This window comes from Carettochelys insculpta, chromosome 5 (genome assembly GCF_033958435.1).
Source record: "Carettochelys insculpta isolate YL-2023 chromosome 5, ASM3395843v1, whole genome shotgun sequence".
NCBI lineage: Eukaryota > Metazoa > Chordata > Testudines > Carettochelyidae > Carettochelys > Carettochelys insculpta.
This window is the reverse complement of record NC_134141.1, coordinates 75,932,758-75,954,617: the sequence shown is the minus strand read 5'-3', so window position 1 is coordinate 75,954,617 and position 21,860 is coordinate 75,932,758. Positions and strand designations below refer to the sequence as shown.

Here is a 21,860-nt window from a genome sequence, read left to right as displayed (position 1 = left end):
CTGCGTCTACATGCGCCGAGCGCTATTTTGAAGTTGAAATTGACGTAAGGCAGCAAGACGTAAAAGTCGCTATCCTCATGAGGAGATGGGAATAGCGCCCTACTTCGATGTTGAACATCGAAGTAGGGCACGTGTAGACGATCTGCGTCGCGCAACATCGAAATGGCGGCCATCAGCTGAGGGGTTGAGAGACGCTGTCTCCAGCCCCTAAGCTCTATGGTTGCCGCGTGCAGCAGCCCCTTAAAGCTCCCCACCCCCTTATTTCCTGTGCAGGAAGCTGAGAGCTCGTGCAGGCAGCAGCACTGCCACGTGCCCAGCCTGCACGTCCCTTGGCAGCCCCAAGCCACCACCCTGCACCCCATGGCATCCAGCCAGCCCCCCAAGCGCCCACAGGGCACCCCCCCCAAGGGGACCCAGGGCTCCCAGCCTGCCAGCCACTGGGAGAAGAGGCAGTGGGGCCCCTCCTGGATGGAGGCCGAGATCCGGGACCTGCTGGGGATCTGGGGCGAGGAGGAGGTGCTCCAGGTAATGGGGAGCAAGAGGCGGAATGCAGATGTGTCCGCTCGGCTGGCCGAGGGCCTGGCTGCCCGGGGTCACCCTGCCCGCACTCCTGACCATGTCAGGAGTAAGGTAAAGGAGCTGTGGCAGGGTTACGCCCAGGCCTGGGACACGGACAGCTGATCTGGGGCCGCCCCTGCCCCTTGCCCCTTTTACAGGGAGCTCAGGGCCATCCTGGGCCCCTGGTACACCTCCTCACCCCCCGGCCACCCTTGACACATCGGCCAACGAGCCCCAGCAGGCCCCAGAGACGGAGTTCGCCCCTGAAGCCAGCCCTGCACCCCAGAGACCCCGCAGGAGCCCACCCCTGGGACACCGCAGGAGGAGGAGGGGGCCTCCAGCAACGGGGGGCTCCAGATTGCCCTCCCCTCCCGCAGCTCCAGCAGGGCATCCGCTGGGTGGGTGTCCCTCGACCGTGGGAGCGGAGCATCAGGTATGTACCCCCCTGGTGCACACCCCCGGGGTTAAGGGGCGTGGACAAGAGACATGACCAGGGCCCTCCACACACCAGATGACCATGGCCCCAAGGACAGCAGTGGCATGTCCCTCAGAAAAGTCCATCAGCCCCTGTCCCCCAGCAGGACAGCACCATGCCCCATCCCTGGGGATGGGGGGAGCAGAACCTAGGGTCCCCGGGGGGAGGGCGTTGGATACCCATCAGCATCTCCGGGGGATGGGGATGGGGAGCCAGCAGCAGAGGGGTGGGGGGACAAGGGCCACGGGTCAGGGCCCAGACTAACAGCTGTCTCCACTCTTCTTCCCCCCTCTGTTCCGCAGCTGCACCATTAGAGGGCCCGGAGAGCACTGGCGCATTATCTATGGTCCCGGAGAGCCCACTGGGGCCATCCCACCAGGCCAGCCCCTCGGCGGAGCATGGACCAGCCCCAGGACAAGCCTGACAGCAGCGGAGCCATCTGCGGGTGTCCACGGACCCCCAGCTGCTCGCCACCCTCCAGCATCAGCTGGAGGTGTCCAAGCAGTGCCTGCGGGTGGAGGAGTGGCAGCTAGAGCTCCAGAAGCGCGCGCTGGCCTGGCGCCAGGAGGCTTGGGGGGCCTTCATGTGCATGTTCAATGCCATCGCGTGGCACTTGGCACCCCCTTGCCGCTCCGCCCGCCACTCCGCCTGCTGTCCCTCCACCATCGGCCGTCCTGGGGCCTGCCACCGAGGGGGACCATGGGCCTCTGGACTCCACCCGGCCCTATCTGCCAGTTCTCTCGGCCCCCATGCAGCCTCGACCAGGCCTCTGGCCGAGACGTGGGTTGCACCTCCCAACACCAGGCTCAGGACAATAGGGGTGCATGGCCAAGGACATTGCCCCCAAGACCCCCTCCTTTGGACTTATTCCCCCCATCTTTGTAAATAGTTTTTGTTCTACCCTGTTTTGTACCTGCCCCCCCATGTACATAGTTCCCCCCTTCTTCTTCTGTTTTAATAATTAATAATACAAGGTTGCAGGGTTTTGTTTAAAAAAAATCCATTTTATTGCACAGAAGTGTGTGCTGTCGGGTTCTCTGTGGTGTGGGCGTGGGGGCAGGGAGTGTTGTGGAGGATGGGGGTGTGCAGTGGGTGGCTCACCTGCAGCTGGCCCTGCCAGCGTTCACCCCGCAGCCTGGTCAAAATGGGCCCGCAGGGCCTCCCGGACCTGGCTCCCCTCAAGGTCGACCTGGCAACTGGGGGCAGCGGGTGGCTGGACGTCGGCCCTGCCAGCCTCCCCAGCCCAGCCCTGGAAGAAGGCCTCTCCCTTGCTCTCCCCTAGGTTGTGGAGTGTGCTGCACACGCCCGCAACCTGGGGGATGTTGGTGATGCCTGCATCCAGGCAGGTGAGGAGACACCTCCAGCGCCCTTTGAGGAGGCCAAAAGTGCGCTCAACCACCTGGCGTGCACGGTTCAAACGCATGTTGAACCGCTCCTGGCTGGCTGTGACATGGCCCGTGTAAGGGTGCATGAGCCAGGGCTGGAGAGGGTACGCCGTGTCTGCGATGATGCAGAGGGGCATGGTGGTGTCCCCCACAGGGATCTCCTGCTGGGGGATGTAGGTCCCTGCCTCCAGCCAGCGGCACAGGCCCGAATTTCTGAACACCCGGGCGTCGTGGGTGCTGCCAGGCCACCCAACATAAATGTCCAAGACGTGGCCCCGGCTCTCCACCAAGGCCTGGAGGACCACGGAATGGTATCCCTTCCTATTGAGGAAGTGTCCTCCGCTGTGCTCCAGGGCATGGATAGGGATATGGGTCCCATCCAGAGCCCCAAAGCAATTTGGGAAGCCCAGGCTGGCAAACCCCGCGATGGCAGCATCCGGGTCCCCAAGCCGCACGAGCCTGTGAAGGAGCAGGGCACTGATTGCATGGATGACCTGCAGGGGAAGGACATGAGAGAGCACCGGTGAGGGGTGTGCAGGGTGTGTCTGGCCCCTTCCCCCCAGGCTCACCCCCCAGGGCTTCCCCTCTGTCCCCCGGGCTCCCCCCCGGGCTCTCCCCCTCCCTCTGGGTCCTCTTACCTCCATGAGGACAGCTGCGACGGTGGCCTTGCCCACGCCGAACTGCTGCCCTATGGATCGGTAGCTGTCTGGAGTGGCCAACTTCCAGGCAGCGATGCTGACCCGTTTCTCAACAGTGAGGGCACGTCGCATGGAGGTGTCCTGGTGCCGTAAGGCAGGGGTGAGCCACTGGCAGAGCTCCAGGAATGTCTGCCGGCTCATTCAGAAGTTCCGGAGCCAGCGGTCATTGTCCCACTTGCCTAGCACCAGCCACTCCCACCAGTCTGTGCTCATGGGGTATCTCCACAGCTGGCGGCGTGTGCGGCGGGGGGGCTGGGAGGGCAACAAGGTCTGGGGCTGCTTCCTTATCCCCCGAGGACAGCTCATCTTCCTCAAATAAAAGATGGTCAGTTGCCTCCTGCATGGCACCGAGCAGGGCAGCCACTGCTACTCCAGGGGCGGGTGTGTGGGCCTCTGGCTGCTGCTGCTCCTGCTGCTGGGGGTCCATGCTGCTTACACGGGGTGTGCGTGCTTGTGGCTCTGCAGACCGCGTGCTGTACAGGCTGTGTGTGTCTGGGAGGGGCCCTTTAAGGGAGCGGCTTGCTGTTGCCCCGGAAGTACTAGTCCGCCCTGTGACCCCATCTGCAGCTGTTCCTGGCACCCTTATTTTGACTTGGGCCGCTTTGGTGTGTAGACGCTCTCCTGCAGTGCCTACTTCGATGTAGCGGTGTCCAACGTCGATGTTGAACATCGACGGCACCAGCCCTGGAAGATGTGTAGACGCTATTCATCGAAATAGCTTATTTCGATTTCGCTACATTGAAATAAGCTATTTCGATGTAGCATCCCAGTGTAGACGTAGCTTAAGAGCCCTCAATCTCCATGTCCTCATTTGGTATCTTTCCCTGCACCCCGGCCTCCAGTCTCGCCCATCTCCACCCACATTTTCCATTGCTGCTGGCTCCTAGTCCCAGTCTCCGTTCTGCGTTTTTTCTCTAATCTCAGTTCTTCCCCTGGCCCCCCACTCCGTCGGTTCAAGTTCCTTTCCTTCATCCCAATCGCCTCATATATCTCCCTGCCTGGGCCTCCTGCACCCCACCCCACGTCTTCTGTCCCCGCTGTCTCAACTCCTTCCTAACTCCTGATGATCAGTCCTAATCTCCTTGTCCAGCCAGTCTGAGATCCCTCTAAACTGACTCCTTATTTAATCTGTTCCTTCTCAGCCTCTCAGTCCCAGTCTTCCACTGCAAGCCACCCAGCTGCAGCTCCAATTTCCACACTTGCCAATCTCTATCCCAATCTTCTCTCCTTTTCTTTTGTTCCCTCTGCATTCAAATCAATCAACTTCGTCCTCCATCGTGTCCTGGCCCTGCAGGATATGCTCACAGAGACTGCAGCAGGAGGAGGCATAGCTCAGTGGTTTGAGCATTAGCCTGCTAAATGTGGGGTTGTGATCTCAATCCTTGAGGAGGCCATTTAGGGGCAAAATAGATTTAATGACAAAAAGGGAGTGGGTGGACAGCACTTGGTCCTGCCAAGGGGGCAGGGGACTGGATTAAATGGCCTCACAAAGTCCCTTCCAGCTCTATGAGGTGTGTATCTCCATATACATATTAGGAATGACAGGTTCTAGTCTATCAGTACAAATCCTATTTGAGGACTGAGGGGAAGTGGGTGAACCTAGTCCTGCCCACCATGAAAGCCCCTCCTCCAGCCTAGTGCAAGGGGCCAGTGGATCCAGCCTCAGTTGATTGCCTGGGACAACTGATAAAGAAACAGGGATGGGTGGTGAAGTTTACAGGTTTTAAAATGAGGAAACTGGGGTGGTGGTGTGAATACCAAGCAGAGAACCCTGGTCACTTCCCAGTACTACTCAAAGCTGGCGAAGGAGCCAGTGGATAACACCCAGAGGAACTGTGCCCAGATGTGAGAGACTAGGGAGTAATGGAAGTAGGCCCCACAGTCACAGAGCACCCCCTTGTCCAGCACCCACCTTGTGGTATTGTAGATTGCCACTTTGGCAAGGGCTAGTGGGAGATTGATGAGGAGGTTTTGTGACTTCATGGTGCCATGGATGGTGTGTGCAAATAGAAATAGGTGTGGAGGAAATGTGCAGCCAGAACCTCTGGAGGAGCTGGAACATGGGCTGCAACCTGTACAGGTGCCCAGGCCTGAGAGAGCCCTCCACAGCCCAGAACTACAGTTAAATCAAAGATCTACTCTGTCCTGTCTAGAGCATGCCCAGTGCACATACAGTACTTAGAGAATTGGGCTGATACAATCCAAATCTCTAAGGAGCACGTGAAAATTGAAGTTTTTCAAAGGTCAAACATTTGCTTTTTTATGGGGACTCCAGAAGGCATATCCTGAAACAAAGGCCACTGGTATGTCAAATTTCAAATAAGTATGGAGGGGCTTGAGTCAAAGAATGGATCACCAGAATTTTTAACACAGGTAAAACGTGCTTTCCCTTCACCTCAGTCCCAGAAATAACTGAAAAATTTAACTGAAATTTTCCAAAATGCTCAGCCTGACAGACATGGAAACTTCATCCCAAATGATTAAAATTCGCCCAAGTTATAAGCAGCTGAAATGTCTTGTAAGTTGAAATGTTGAACAGCCTTGTTAGTGGTGCTCCTGGCTGATCCACCTGTAAGGAAACCAGATGCCAGGCCATATTGTTTGTTCTAGCACTGGAGCTGTGCCATGTAAATGCTGTTTTTCAGAGCATCAGTTCACACATTGTAAAAGGAATTCCTGTTTCTGTATTTTTGCAATTCCCCCATTTAGGACCAGTTCTCTGATCACTGAAGAAGCCAACAGTACTGTTTATTTGAAGGTATCACGAAGTAATGGGCTCAATATGTCTGTGAGTGTGGAGTGGGAGACTGTGTCTGATACTGCACTTGGCATGAGTAAGTTCTTTTCCCAATGAATGACACTTGTATTAAAAATTAATATCAGTAAATTGGACAAGGAGGTAGAGAAGCTAGTTTTGAAATGTAAGTCAGTTATTCAAAAACAAGAAGTCCTGTGGCACCTTATAGACGAACAGATATTTTGGAGCATACTTGTCACCAGTCAGTTCTTCGGAGTTGATAAACCCCTTCATTAGAATATTTCTTTGTGTGTGTTAAGATTTAATAAACAAAATGGCTTCATTAGAACCAGTCCACCAGCTTGTCACTTTTGTCAAGAGTTGAGAGACTTCTGAAATCTCCCCTACCCTCATGTCACTCAAAATGGAACAATATTATCACAAGGTTTCTCTTAAACGAGACATGCTTGTAGAATTAGAAGTATTAGTATTCTTGTAATGCCCACAATATGCAAAAGTCCTGCCCACACAATCAAGAAGTCTGTATCTGAAAGAGCCTATATTATGAAGCTTCAGTACTGGCATATGCTTAGTTTTAGGTGGTAATTCCACTGGAGTCCAATATGACTAATTATGGCGCTTAAAGATAAGCACTTATGTACATCTTTGCAGAAATGAGGGCTAAATAACTACAGTGGGCGTACTCATAAGAGCAAAGATAATCATTTGTAAAACAGTTGGTAGGATTGGAGTCTAAGCTTTCATTATTGTAATTTAGTTCTGACAACACATTCAAAATATTAAGTTAAGCAGCTCTGCAAACTGCAAGCTTTGCAAGTCTGACTTCTGTCTCATCTTGGTGATGGTTGAGGAAAAATTCTTGTGGATTTTTGTGTCTTTTCCATAGGTTACTTTATTTTGATCCTAGCTCATTACAATTTAAGTCATTAAGAGCTACCTTCTGTCTTCCAGAATGTCCCTGTATGACTTACTTGTACATTATGTTTATTACAAAAGCATTCACCTGCTGAATTCTCATTCTTTTAACCTCTAAGTGCATCTGCATTAATAAAACCCAAGTTCTGAGTGATCTCAACAGTGTTATTCCTCCTGGCATTAGGTCTGAGTTTGACTTGTGAATTCAAAAACAAGATTGGAAACATCTTCATGTCTACTCTATTAAGTGGCATTTTTAATGTATTGCAGAGGGTGGTGCCAGTATGTTGTCTGTCTTACAAAGTTTCATGGATGAATCAGTATCAGGCTGGTGTTTCTTTACATCAGGAGAGTCTTTGTATGGTGTTCTGCTGCGGACCTCTCCAGCTAGCTTTTCTTCTGTATATCAATGGAGAGGTGTTTTTGTTCCCATTGAGGTAAATGGTTTTTATTTTAATCCATTTTTCATGGATAGTGCTAATTGTATATAAAAAGTCCAGTTATGTCATTAACTTTTATGATTCTCCTCTCAGGACTTTAGTATACAAAATCCGCAGAGCTGTGTGACATTTCAGATCAATGGTGCTGCCTTTGTAGTAGTTACTCATGGAAATACTCAACAGGAATCTTCCAACAATCATGTGTACACATTCACGTCTGGACTCAGGGTACAGCTGGTAAGACTTCTCCCTTATTTTAGATGCTTCAGAAAAACCTATTCCTCAGAGGCCAGATTACTATTGAACTCCAGCATAGTACTTGTACTCCTCAAGGACACACATATGGCATTTTGTAAGAATATTCATATGCTCTAATGCCACGATCTCAATTTTCATTGCAAGTGAAATGAATGCAAACTCTGGGAACACCGGATTCTAATCAACAGGCGCAATACTATGCGCTTAAAATGTTTTATTTGTTTATGGCCAAAATCAGCTGTGGAGTAATGTTCTCATGATATTTTCATGTGGAAATTATTGAATAGTCAGAACTGTGTATTCATGGAACTTTGTTGATGTTTAAATAAAGTTTTGAATTGAATAACATTCTTCTGTTATACTAATTAGCAATATACAAGGAACTTGAATCACTTCACAAAGTTCTCCTGTTCTTACGCCTTCTTTACAGATACAGACTCTCTCAGTTCCAAAAACCAGAGATGTAAAACATTTCACTGTTGACAGAAAAGATTATTTAATTATTGCAAGTCATACGACTGATTCCAAATCTATACAGGTTGGAATGATTTTCTTGTTTCATTTTTTATATATTTTCAGTATATATTTAGTTCTGACTATTAGAAACTCCTAAGTGACAGTCATTCTGTTGACTTTGCTACCCCGAGTTCTAAATGAAGATAAACCCAAATCAGTTTGTAAACTTAATTTTTATTTATCAGTCTTTTCTGCATGAAACTCCTACAAATAGACCATCTGTGAATCATTATTAGAAATCCTCCTATTCTGAAAATTGTCACTTAGTACTTGTGCTAAGGGACAGTTGCCATCCATAGATATGGAAGTTATATTAACTTCAGAATAAAGTTGAATGCAGATTTTTATACCATCCTGTCATTGTATCTAAAGCATCATGTGGAGGGACCATGTCTAGAGGTAAGAGGGTGCTCAGTGTCCAAGCTCATTCAGTTTTTCACCGGGCTGAGTACGAAAAAGTGGTAGATTTTGCAGTGATGCTTGTCTCTAGGAACTGGGAAGAGAACACCTATTGATTTCACTGAGTAGCCATTAGATGTTAGTGATTTGTAGTCTTCAGTAAGACATCTGGTTTTTGTTAGCCTTGCACAATCTTACTGTACTTACATCTAAAGAAAAAGCTTTATTTATCATTTCCTGTAGGTATTCCAGTGGAATAATAGCCTTTTTGTTTTGCATCATCAACTCCCAATTCATGGAGCTCCTCACCTGGCCCTATTTCCCAGAGGAAGTTTTATGTACCTAGCAGTTTCTCTTTCAAACTCCAGCCACCACCCGCTTCTGTACCGATGGTCAGACAATGAGTTTCAGCAACTTCATCAGTTGCCAGTAAATGGAATAACACACATGGAGGCATTGACTTCTGGGTCTGATGTCTATTTAGTGGTTGCAAAAGGTATGTTGCATGATAGAAGAACCTGAGTTTTCATAAGTATGTGGTCGTCTGTTATCATGGGAAGGACGCTTCACTCAGCAGCGTATTCCGGAATTTTAGCCTGAGAGAAGAGAGGACGAAATATCTCATGAGAATTTTATCAGTGACAAACTCTGCTATTTATCTGGCAGATAGAAGTGTTACCTCTGTCTTCAACTACGTGCAGAATAAGTGAGGTGTTGATTTCAGCATACACTTCTTTCAGAAGATCTTTACTGAAAGAACTTCTTTCAAAAGAGCATGTCCACACACAAAAGAGTGGATCAAAAGAGTGATCTGCTCTTTTGAAAGAAAGTATCCACACAGCCCTTGCAATTTCAAAAGAATGGGCCAGGGATTGAAAAATCAGGCCCCATGAGGTCTTCTCTTTCACAAGAGCATGTGCATACATTTTCTTTCTAGAGAAATTTTTGATAGAAAGCGCGCTTCCTGAAACAGAAGTGGCAGAGCGCTTTAGAAAGGAGCATTGCATTCTTTAGCTGTGTCTACACGTGCACGCGACTTCGAAGTAGCGGCACTAACATCGAAATAGCACCCGTCACGGCTACACGCGTCAGGCGCTATTTCGAAGTTAACTTCGACGTTAGGCGGTGAGACGTCGAAGTCGCTAACCTCATGAGGGGATCGGAATAGCGCCCTACTTCGACGTTCAACGTCGAAGTAGGGACTGTGTAGACGATCCGCGTCCCGCAACGTCGAAATTGTGGGGTCCTCCATGGCAGCCATCAGCTGGGGGGTTGAGAGACGCTGTCTCTCCGTCCTGTGCGGGGCTCTATGGTCACCGTGTGCAGCAGCCCTTAGCCCAGGGCTTCTGGCTGCTGCTGCTGCAGCGGGGGATTCATGCTGCATGCACAGGGTCTGCAACTCGTTGTTGGCTCTGTGTATCTTGTGCTGTTTAGTGCAAGTGTGTCTGGGAGGGGCCCTTTAAGGGACCGGCTGGCTGTTGAGTCCGCCCTGTGACCCTGTCTGCAGCTGTGCCTGGCACCTTATTTCGATGTGTACTACTGTGGCGTGTAGACGTTCCCTCGCTGCGCCTATTTCGATGTGGTGCTGCGCAACGTCGATGTTGAACATCGACGTTGCCAGCCCTGGAGGACGTGTAGACGTTATTCATCGAAATAGCCTATTTCGATGTCGCCACATCGAAATAGGCTACTTTGATGTAGGCTTCATGTGTAGACGTAGCTTGTCAGTTTAATTTTGAAAAAGCATTTTTTGCGTGTAGATGCTCCATGGGATATCTTGAAAGAGCTCTTTCTTCTGAAAAATATTTCAAAAGAACTTGCTAGTGTAGACATGGCCTGTGTGTGTGTGTGTGTGTGTATGTGTGTGCACGCCCGTGTGCTCACATAAACAGAAGTCAATTAAGGGTTAATATCTGCAAACTGTTGTCTCCATTATCAGATATCTCATGTTCTAAGCACAGAAGAATGTTGGATAATCTGGCTCTCTCTCTGGTAAAATCTGGCAAATGCCAGCGTTTTCATGTGAACCAATGTTGCAGGTATTTCTTGGTCAGATTCATTGTGTAGTTAAACTTCAGGTTTATTACCTTTGCAGAATCTAGTAATTCAAGTGACGTTTTTATCTGGGAGACAGGACAATCTTCCTTCAGGCATTTTCAGTCCCTTTCATCCAACACTGTAAACAATATCCACACCTTCATGCCTCCTTCAGGTTTAGGTAAGTTTTAGATTACTACAATCTTTGTTCCAAAAGAGTTTTTATGCTGGTGGTAGGACCTTAGTGGAAATAGTGCTAAGAAAACGTGGTAGCTGCATATTATGGTGAAATTATCAGTCCATCATTCTTCTGGTAATAGGAATCAGCACCAAACAGATTACACCCATGCACAAAAAGGATAGTACACCTTACAGTTCAAAATAAGTAAGGCTGTGTTGCAAATATGTAAACAGAATGACTTTGGTGGTGATGATGCAGCAGGTCTATTTCAGGTCTTCATTTGAGAGACACTGCACTTAATTGGGTTACTAATTTGACAAAAGTCCAAGGAGCCTGAGGACCGACCTCTGGCTTATGAAGTAATGTTGACAGCAGCTTTGGAAGAAATAGTGAGAAGGAGATAAGAGTACTAAATGTGACTTCTGTACAAATAATAATGGTAACTGTCCTTTCCTGGCCAGAGCACATTTCAGTTTTTCTAAATATAGATTTGCACGTGGAATAACTTATTTTAGCCTAGTCTGAACTCCCCTGCTGGCGTTCCAGTGATGTAAAACTGGTATAAGTGGATCAACATTAGTTGTTTTTTCTGCAGACATTTGCTTACGACCAGAAATATACTTGCTGAAATAAATCAGTAAATTAAAATTCTAAGCAAATATTCTTTTGTCTCAGACCTTGCAAGCAAGACTGGTCAGTGATTTCTTGTGAGCAAGCATGTCTGGGACTGGACTTGAAAATTATTACATTTGCTTCTGAGCTTTTCCTTTTTTTTTTTTTTTTCTTTTTAAATGCAGTCCATGTGCTACTAGCTGGTAAGGAAAGATCGATGCTGTATTCCTGGAACTCAGACGTAAATCAGTTCTCTCTAGTGCTGGAAGTATCTCCTGCTAATCATGTCACTTCAGTTACTACAAGGTCACTTAACTCCAACAAAAGTCTAATTGCTTTGTCTGGAGATTCTTACTGCCAGATTTTTGAATTGACCACTGTCTCCAATGAGTCAGATTTTATACCAAGGTAGGTTTCTCATTTTATACCTTGCAGCTCTTCATTTTTAAAAATGTTTCTAATGACATTTCTGGTTCCTGTTATACAGTGCATTAGGCTCCAGCTCTGGAAGTACTCTGTGGGTAGAACTCTCATCTCACTGAGGCCAGGTCTACACTAGACATTAAAGTCCTTTTGTAGATACACACTTCTAGCTATGGCAATTACATAGCTAGAATTGACTTATCTACAATTGACTTACCTGGCTGTCCTCACAGAGGGAAGTTGACAGGAGAAACTCTACTGAAGACCTCCCTTATTCCTTTTGATATTGAGGAGTACAGGGGTCAACTGCTGACCCCAGGTGGTTTGATTTCACGTGTCCCTATTAGGCATGCAAAATCGAACCCTGTAAGATCGACCCTGGTTTGGTTGACATTCCTGGTAGTGAAGGCATACCCTAAGAGCATTCAGCATGAGGGCTGTTAAAAAACTGAGGTTAACAAGTGTCTGTAAGGCTATGTCTAGACTGCAAGCTTCTGTCAGGAGGCTGGAGGTCTCTTGGCAGAAGTTTGCCACATTGGGAGCATTCTGCTGAAACCCATTTTCTTTGTTCAACAAGAGAAGAAGGGATGTCTTGGCAGAGGGGCCAAATATCAGGAAAGCTGCTCCCGACAGAACTGTCGGGAAGAGATGTAATTGTCGTGTGCAGTTTGCATATCTTTTGCCAACAGTTCTCGACAATCTAGACAGACTTAGTGAACTATTAGTCATGCCCACATAGTACTTGCAATTATGTTCTTGTGTTTATGTATTTAAAAAAACATTTATTATGGTTGAATGACTATCCCCTCATGAAGTTAATTGCTTTGATTCATTGAGAAAGAGGAGGTGGATGAGGTAATACTATGATTTGTTGTTATTTCCCGTCTTTAAAAAACACTTTCAAGTCAAGTTACCCTTTTATCCATAAAAATATAATTCAGACTCTTAAAAACACTTGTTGCTTTAAACTAAAAAAAAACTTTCCAAGGCCAATCTTCCTTATTTCTTGATTTTGAACCTTTATATTCCTCGTTTTATATGACATTGGCATTATACTAATATTTTGTGATTTTTAACACAAATGTGCCAACTTATGAATTTATGTAATGTAACATTTATGGATATTTCGTGTTATTACAAGCTTTTGCTGTTCTCTCTGTCCTCTGGGTTTAGATTTTTCCCTCATTATAAGATCAGTGTTCCAGTTTTAATCTTTTGATTGATGTTTTAATGTGTATGCTCCCATATCGATTTATATATGTTTTAATTTCTCTATCATGCATTGTAAATAAGGCTGGATGTTCCTTATGACAGCAAATGTGACAGGATTTTTTAAAGTGTTTTATTTAGTGAGACCAGAGGTCCCTTTTTAAAAAAGGACAGTTCCATATTTAAGCCCTCCTGCAGATGTCCCAACTTGTTCTTAAAAGTGGGCAAACTGTCTCGTATTTTCTGTCTCCCTCCATGAGTACTGGTGATGTTGCTGGCTGCATGCCTGCTTGTGAAAAGGTAAGCAATTTTCAACCTGTTCACATGCTAAACCTGCAGGCTCCACAGTAGTTCCTAGGGTAGGGCTAAAGCATCTGCTGCTTCCCTTCTGCCTCCTGCTCCCTTGCAGGTTGCAAGGGACTACTCCATCCCTGAGGCATTCTTCCTTGCTGAGCTATCTCTTTGGTCAGGTTTGCTGGAGCTCTTACACTGAGTTTCCCTGGGCCCTGGTGTACAATGTATCCTTATACTTAACCCCTTCCAGCGTGTGGTGCATGAGGTGGACAGGAGATGGCTGGGTTATGTTGGTGGACACCAGCAGCCTGCAGGCGTTAGCTGCTTTTCCACACTGCATGGGCAGGAGTGAGAAGTTGCTTTCAGCCACATTGGGAGTGTGAGGCAAAGCACAGGCTAGGTCATTCCTCTCCTGCAGCTGGGAGTAGCTCCTGGCCCTTCCCTCCCATTGGTGTGAACCCTGGCAGTACTAGGTATCAGGGGCCCAGCTAGGGTGAGGAGTGCCAGGCAGGAGGGTTGTGTTTGATGAGTCACCACCAGTTGTATGAGAGAGGTATATGGGAATATGTCTCTTACCCCTCTCCATGTGCACTCCAAAGCCTTTGAGATAAGAAGGTAAATAAAAAGAATCTAATTAAATGCTATTTCTTTTTTTAACAGGGCCTCAGTCATCTTGTTAATTTGAACATTTGTATGGTTCGTTGCCAATGAATTTGTTTGAAAACAAGTAATTTTACCTGGTTTCTCATATTCATTATAGGGAAATAAGGTCACCCTAGTTTTAGTGTTTGTTTCTCTGGTAAATCCAAAACTAAATTGAGGAAGATTCTTACATTCTTTTTACAAACATATTGTATATATGTCCAGTGTGATACAGGATTTGAAAATGTATCTCATGATTTCTTGTGGAAAAATAATTAAACAGTACTATAAATATTGCTCAATGTCTTTTCCTTTTTAAAACATTTTTTTAAATTATGACACTTTTATATTTCACTCATGAAAAAATCTTGGTTATTCCCCATTTTGCCACAACAAACTACTCCTAATTATCATTATTTTGTGTTTGTGTTTTCATGCTAGTTCAGGTGAACTGATATTTGAACCCGGAGACATGGGAGTTGTGTTGGCAATCAATATCCTTGATGACATAATCCCAGAGGAAGAAGAGTTCTTCACAGTGCGGCTGAAAAACCCCAAAGGAGGTGCAGAGATTGGTGTGAATGGTTATGTTAATATAATTATTCCATCTAATGACAATGCTCATGGAGTCATTGCATTTGCTCAGGTAACAATACTAAATTACGTTACAGTAGAGATCTGCTTTGTCCAGAACCAAGAAATACTAATATGTAAAAACTGTAACCAAAAAGAAAATAAAAAAAATTAAAATAAAAGATGGCTCTGATTCTCCATTGTTTAGTCATTTTAATTTAGTGCCGCTTTATATCCCCACAATGTTGATGTAAGTGCCTAAGCAGGTTTCAAGGTAGAAAGAACAGACCCAATATCTGTACCTTGCGATATTTTATTTTCTTAAGTGTTTATCTGAGTAGTATAAAGTTTGTTGACATTGAAAAAAATTGTTTGAGTCCACTGTTTAAGTGGCTGAAATGCAGACAATTTACAGAAATCTGTAGGCTTTTTTACCAGATCATGACAGGCAGTGGGACTGATAGCTCCCTTCAGCTACAGAAAATCACTATCAAAGGAAAACTGAACTGAAAACATACTTTGAGGTGCTAGGTTGCCCTGTGATGGGTACAGACAAATCTATGCAAAGCAGTAATGCAGAGGGAAATAGGAGCAACAGGAAGTCTGGAGGTAGTGCTGTCATGTGGCTATACCTAGAGTGCACCATCAGATATTACAGGATCAACCAGCAAGAGCACAATAAACCCGGGCTGGAAAATTGCATACGTAGCAAATCCTTGCTAAATCAAAAGCTGCATCCAAATTGAAAAGAAAAACAAATTAACAATCTGAATCTGCCCTGAAAGTTCCCCATGTTTCTCATCTATTTTAAAACTGGTCCAGAGATGAAATTGTAGCAAAAAAGTTCAAAGTTGGTCACCTAGCATTGTCTGTAAACAGAGGTTTAGGCACCACAGCAAAACTGGCTCAGTTTGTTTAAATATGTCCATAAGAGCATCTCACAAAATTTGTTCACTTCCACAGAAGTGTGCAGATATGGATTTGCATGCTTAGCTCTGGGGATGCATCTTTTAAAATTTTGCTCCTAATGCCACATGATCATTTTTAGTGAGTATTTTTCGTAGGAGCTCTTCATGTGTTCTCTCGCCATTCAAATAATTTAGTTTGATTGGTTGTACTGTATTTATTGCTTTCCAGAATTCTTTATCTAAGCAAGTTGAAGAAATGGAACAAGACAACTTAATCACCTTGAATATTGAACGCTTAATGGGAATATATGGCCATGTTACAGTACAGTGGATAGCCAATGGGAGCATTAATGATATATTTCCAGCATCAGGAATGGTATGTAATAATTTTGCTGAACTTAGTGAGGCACTGATTTAAAAATACTATAGAAAATATCCCCAGTCCTAACTGTTGTCACTTCCTGGATTGCTCAAGAATGGCAGAGTCCCTTGTTCCCTCTCCCTCAGTGCACAGTGACCTATTTTAGGACCAATCAAGGTTCTTTGGGCCCAACTCCACTTAGTGGCTGGGTGCATAAATTAACAGACAACCCTGTGACTTCTGGAACAGTATAAATTGTAGATACAAGGGATCAATGGCCAAGATATTCTGAAGATATACAACATTTCCTGGAAAGAAATAAAATGAGAGAAAAGGAGAACTGAATCAAAGGGGGTAGGTGGAAGATCAAGTACATAAAATAAATGAGTGAGGAACTGTTCCACCAAAACACTTCCTTGCTGTACCGGGGCACAGCAAGGGTCCCCATCCCCCACACTTATTCCTACACCTGCTCTGCTTCAAAAACTACACAGTGACCTCCTGGCTCGGCAATCATCAGTGTAATTCATTTACAACATTCAGTCCCACTACTTTCTCACCACATACAGCTTGGTGGTTTCAGTCATAGGGACTTCTCAGTAAGAGATGCCAGGAAGAAGGAACTACCACTCTTCTACTCTCTGGCTATCCCATCTTCCTTCCTCTGTACTTGTATGTAGCCACAGGCTGAGTAGGCTGGCAACTGTTTTCCCTTTGTCAAACAAGTTCAGCTTCCTCTAGCCAGCTTCAGTTGACCACCGTTAACTGGAGCTGATATGAAAAAGGGCTGGCTGAGCTGTTTCTGTTTAGCACCTTGTCACACTCCCCCAAGGACCCACAACAAAGTGAAGAGAATACCCCCGAATGCTACCCACAGTCTTTAACTATCCGGTGGAGCAGGACCTTGAAAACGGGTATGGTGTTCTTCAATGGGAAACCCTGGACATTCTCCAGCTCTAGCCAGCCCTTTCTGGCAAGGTGAGGCCCAGCTACTCTTGTGGAGTAGTGTGCTCCTAGTCATTCAAGTTCTGTTCATCCTTTGGATCCCAATGCAGGGGGAGGGGTACAGGTCTCAGCTGAGAGGCTTCCCTTTCAAGTCAAGACAGATTGTGATCCTTCACTACACAGAGTTAGTCAGGAACAGCGTCAGCTCCTGCTACTGAAACCTGACTCTCCTCTCCCTAGGTTCTCAATGATTTTCCCTGCTCCAGGGCGTCAGTTCCATGTCCCAGGCAGTCCCAGTCATGTGCAAGCTCTCTGGGGTCTGCAGTTTGTCCCTTGGTTGGGCCCGTCAGGTTGAGCCCATTGGCCTGTTTTTCTGTCTGGAGCACAGTGAGGCAGGCAATCTCTTTCAGTGTGCTTGATACCCCTGCTGCTGTTTCTGGAAGGTTTTAAAGTCTCCCAGAATGTTAAGGGAGGCTCTATGGCTTTTTAAAATGTGAGACATGCATTTATTTATACATATATTTCAAAATACTATAATGATGACAACATAAAATGATAACATTGTCAGAAATGGATTGTAGATGGGGGAATAATAAAATTCATGTTCAGCAAGTAGTTTATTTGAAAAATTAATGAAATTAGTCAACTAAGTTGTCAACTAAAATATTATCCAACCAGCACTAGTGTTGACACTGTGTTCTGAAAACCAACATTTGCCAGTAAAGGGTGGGGTTTTGGATCCTATTGACTTTCTCTCCTTCTTGACTTCGACAAAGTAGCAAAGCAAAGGTTGTGGTAGAGGAAGCTGCAATTATCAGTTTGAAAATATTGAGTTATTCTGCTGATGCTTATTCCCAGATTTTCAAAATGGGTTTCTTAGACACTTAAGTCTATATTTAAGAGATCCAAATAAAAATGACTTGATTTTCAGGTGTGCTGAAGTCATTGAGAGTTGTAGATACTCTGCAGCTCCAAAACTTAGGCCAGTTAGTTAAGAATTATTTCTTCCTCCCATTTAATCCTTGTGTTTCCAATTTGTTTTGCGCCAATTAAACAGCTTGTGTTTTTCAAAGTGCTTCTCCACTTGCTGTTCATTTTCATTATTGCTAATCTGTCTGGATCCCTTTCAGTTATTTTTCTGTCTTCAATGATATCACACCAGCTCCCATTTCAGTGTCATTTGCATAGTGTGTTAATGCTCTTCTGGTATTTTTTCCATTATTGGATTTTTACAATAGCAGGTCTTGATGAAGGTGCTTACAACAATAATATGGAATAACATTTTTGACTTGCTTTTTTTTTTACTTTTTTTTTTTTAAAAAAAACTTTTAGATAACCTTTTTGGATGGTCAGGCCCTGTCCACAATCACCCTGACAGTTCTTGCAGACAATGTTGCAGAGCTTTCGGAAACAGTCGTTATCACACTTACCCAAGTCACTACTGTGGGTATTAAGGATCCCATGAGAGGAGCCATCATAGATTCTAAGAGAGCACAAGCAGCAATTACCATTTTGCCTAATGATTCTCCCTATGGTATAATTGGCTGGCATACAGAGTCTCTCTTCACTAAAGTAGTGGAGCCTGAAGGTAAGTCAGTCTTATGATTTTGCTAAGGAGTTTGTATAATGGCATAAAAAAGTAATTTTCTTTAGAATTTTTCATATCAGCGAAGGGAGTTTTAATGACTAATATGTATATATATATTCTAAGGATGTTTTGGTAACTGTGGTACCAGTTCTTCGTTCTTTTGTTTTTTGCTTTACATAAAATTTGAGCAAAAACCAAAAGATCAAAGAAGTGGTACCACAGCTACCAAAATGCTCTTAGAAAAGAGAAAAATATTCAGCTTTCTTGTGTACAGGGAAATTTCATAGGCACTATAAATAAAGACTACCAGTGCTTTTTCCAAGGTGATTGTGATGTTGACTTGTATTACTTTCACTTGTAAATAGAATCACTCCCTTATTTTGCTAAAAAATGGTGTCTTGCACTAGAAAGTAAGGTGATTCTTAGTGGATATTGTTGCCTTTTGATAAATTGCTGCATATTAAATATTTGTCTTTAAATGTAAGAATATAGGTTTTAGGGGAAACTTTGCCTTTACTGGTTACACATTTCCTCCTTCCACTCTGAAAATATCATCATCACCTTTAGATGTTAAAATAATATGCTTCAATTTGTTAGCTATAAAGTATTAATTAACTCAAGGCATATGACCCAGTCCTGCTGGCACTTGCTGCTCTGCTGGTAGCTACTAGACAGCAGGAAATCTTTGAAGGTGAGATAGCAAGAGACATTTCTGTGCTATTTCCATGCTGCTGCTCCAAAGCAGTGAATTTAACTGTCCTTTCACAGTGTCTGTGATTTGTATTGGGAACAAACAAGGATATAGATAGTGGGGAAAGGAGTGGCACCTCTGTTGTGATCTTGGTACAGTCACACTAGATTCTGGAACTTTGCTGGAATCCTGCAGAGAGCTTTTGTATGTTGTCTTATAGGGCTGTATGATCTGCATACAGAGCCATGGGAAAAGTCTTTAAGTGAAGACAACTTACTCCATATTGTCCATCATCAGTTACTGTTCATGTAGAGCACATATTCTCCCATCCCCTACCCCTGACAGCTTACCTTCACCATTACTGTTTCTTCCCCTTTCTTGCCTTGACATCAGGCTCCCACTCTGTCTTTTTTCTTGGCTCAGGCTTTTTTTCCTTCCAACCACTTCTTTGACATTGACTGGTTTCTTCTATCCACTTGTACTCCTCCTGTCCTAGATACAGGACTTCCAACTAAGCCATAGGTGCTCTGCAGTTTCTTGGACTCTGATTAAAATCTAATTTCCCAAAGGGGATGTGAGTCATCATTGGTCTGAGTATATTTCCTTTCTGTGGGCATTTGAGATGTAGACATGTACAAATAAAGGCCAAACCCTGACTATCACCAGCAGAGTCATGGGCAAAGAGATCATTTCCTATATTGGTAATCAGGAGTGACTTCTGAATGATTTAAGATGCCTGAAAGACACTCAAAATACAGGGATGGTGGAAAGGCAGGGGAACTTAATGTGTACATTAAAGGTTTTGTAAAGCAAAATTCAATTAAATTATGTTTCTCCAAAAACTTTCCTCTCAAACTGCTCCCCAGCACTGCTTTGTTGTGCAGAGATACACATGTCCCTCATGCACTTTCAAACAACTTGTGTTACCAAATTTTTAGATGTAGAGTGCACTGGTTTTGAGATAGAGCGTGCATTCATATTCAAACATTCCACCGATTTCAGTAAGTGATTAATGGAATAATTCTAGCACAGTGAAAGGAAGTGGAAGACCATCAGGTAAAGGGTTACAACAAATGTATGTCGACAGGGATTGGTTTTTTACCAGAGCTAATATATGTGTGTATTTTTTCTACCCATTTCATCTTGCAGAGAATTCTACTGTTGTTATTTTACAAATTATTCGAGAACAAGGATTTGTTGGAGATGTTGCAGTACAGTTGAGTGCCAAACCTAATTTTGACCTTCAGCCTTTCAACCAAGCCAGGGAGAATCAGGATTATGTGATAGAAAAAGAAACAATAATTATGGAAGAGAATACCATCGTGACTTATGTTACAGTCACCATTTTGCCTGTGCGTAATGGAAAGAAAGGGACATTGTTGTTATATTTTAACGGAAACTTATGGTGTTATTTGTGTCCTGGGGTAAAAGGAAATAAGTAATATTTTAACGTGATATAGGGAAAAAATTGACTTGTTAGATAGAACTGTGGCTGTTCATTTCAGAAGAATCTGGAAACAGGTAACTACAGGTTGAACCTCTCTAATTCAGAACTCTCTTGTCCAGCAACATCTGTAATCCGACATGATTTTAGTTAGCTGGATAACCACTTATCCTGGGCACGGCCAAATTTCCTGCAGTCCCATAAAATTTGCTTACAGCCACCAGTTCTGGTTCTGTGTTCTGTGCTATTATTTAGCTGTCATTTATTCTTAATTGTCTTCTAAGAGCACAGTAAACAATGAAACTGTTGATAATGATTCTAGACAATGTTGATATCCCATAGTCCCTCAAATTCTCTCATCCAGAACTGGTCAGGTCCCCAGGGTGCTGGATTAAAAAGGTTCAACCTGTAGTTTGTGAACAAACAGTCCAAATCCTTTGCTTTGTTTACTGTGAAACAAGTAATTCAGTTTTATGGAAACTTGTTTCAGTGACTTTATGTCCTCTCAGAAACATATTGGGTTGTAAATTTGGCTCAGGTCTTGCTGGTCAGTGGTGTTTTCAGAAATTAACCCTCATCCCCCTCACCCCCCACTTTTCGTAGTGGTGAATTAGTTATTTAACGGACATGGTTTTACCTGATTCTGCTCAGTCAGCAGCCAGTTTCCTCCTTTCATAATATCTACTTTACAACATGAACTTACAAGTGGCAGTGATGGTTTTAAAAAAATATTTTCACAGGATAATATTCCAGAATTAGAGGAAGGATTTGTAATCAATATTACTGATGTGCATCTGGTGGATTTCTCTCTTGCTGGAGGGCAGCCAAGTGTGAAGAGACTTGGGTTAGAAATAGCTGAGGTAACAATTGAAGAGAACGATGACCCCAGAGGAATATTTAATTTCAATGTTACAAAGGTAAGATTGAATTTTAAACATTTACTCTTGTATTCTAGCAGCAAGTTGCATGTTTTTAGGCTGCATTTAAAATGTTTTTTTAATATTTCTAGCACTAAACATCAGTGACAGTGACTGGATACTGCATAAGCAATTCGTATGCCTAGGTTTTCTTGCTGCTAAGATACTTAGCGCATGAGAGCAATTGGAAGTGCTAAAACACCAGTGGGTTATTTTTATCCTAACTGCATCAGATTAACAATTTTATCTTTCAATAATAATAATGATAATAATATACTTAGTTATTACTGCCTTGTTTTATAGATTATGTATGAAGGGGCTAAATTATGATTTAGCTCCTTGCCTTTGGCCACTTTTGAACATTTTGTTATCAGCTTTTTTGAAGGGACTGAAAAGGGAACACATTTGCAAGAGCACTCAACATGTTTTCTGAATTTTTAGGGTTTTACTGGAGTAGTTGCTGGTTATGAGGTGCCCCCACCACAGAATATACTGAGGCTGCCTGTTGTTCGGAAGGCTGGGAGGTTTGGGACAGTAAAAGTATGCTGGGAAGCCATGCATGTCAGCACTACCATGGAAGACTTTACACCATCATTTGGAAACCTTACATTTGCAGATGGACAAGTATGATGC

The 21,860-nt window shown here is 44.3% G+C and overlaps 1 protein-coding gene across 1 annotated transcript in view; it reads left to right on the top strand.

The window, feature by feature from the left end:
- ADGRV1 (adhesion G protein-coupled receptor V1) overlaps positions 1-21,860 on the top strand; it is a 378,918-nt gene that overhangs the window by 98,058 nt on the left and 259,000 nt on the right. The window contains exons 46-58 of the mRNA XM_074994210.1: positions 5,826-5,950; positions 7,060-7,226; positions 7,323-7,466; positions 7,918-8,025; positions 8,646-8,898; positions 10,498-10,620; positions 11,418-11,640; positions 14,242-14,446; positions 15,511-15,657; positions 17,920-18,175; positions 20,016-20,218; positions 21,051-21,227; positions 21,669-21,851. Of these exons, the coding sequence (XP_074850311.1) occupies positions 5,826-5,950; positions 7,060-7,226; positions 7,323-7,466; positions 7,918-8,025; positions 8,646-8,898; positions 10,498-10,620; positions 11,418-11,640; positions 14,242-14,446; positions 15,511-15,657; positions 17,920-18,175; positions 20,016-20,218; positions 21,051-21,227; positions 21,669-21,851 (2,314 nt within the window). The remainder of the gene's footprint in view (positions 1-5,825; positions 5,951-7,059; positions 7,227-7,322; positions 7,467-7,917; positions 8,026-8,645; positions 8,899-10,497; positions 10,621-11,417; positions 11,641-14,241; positions 14,447-15,510; positions 15,658-17,919; positions 18,176-20,015; positions 20,219-21,050; positions 21,228-21,668; positions 21,852-21,860) is intronic.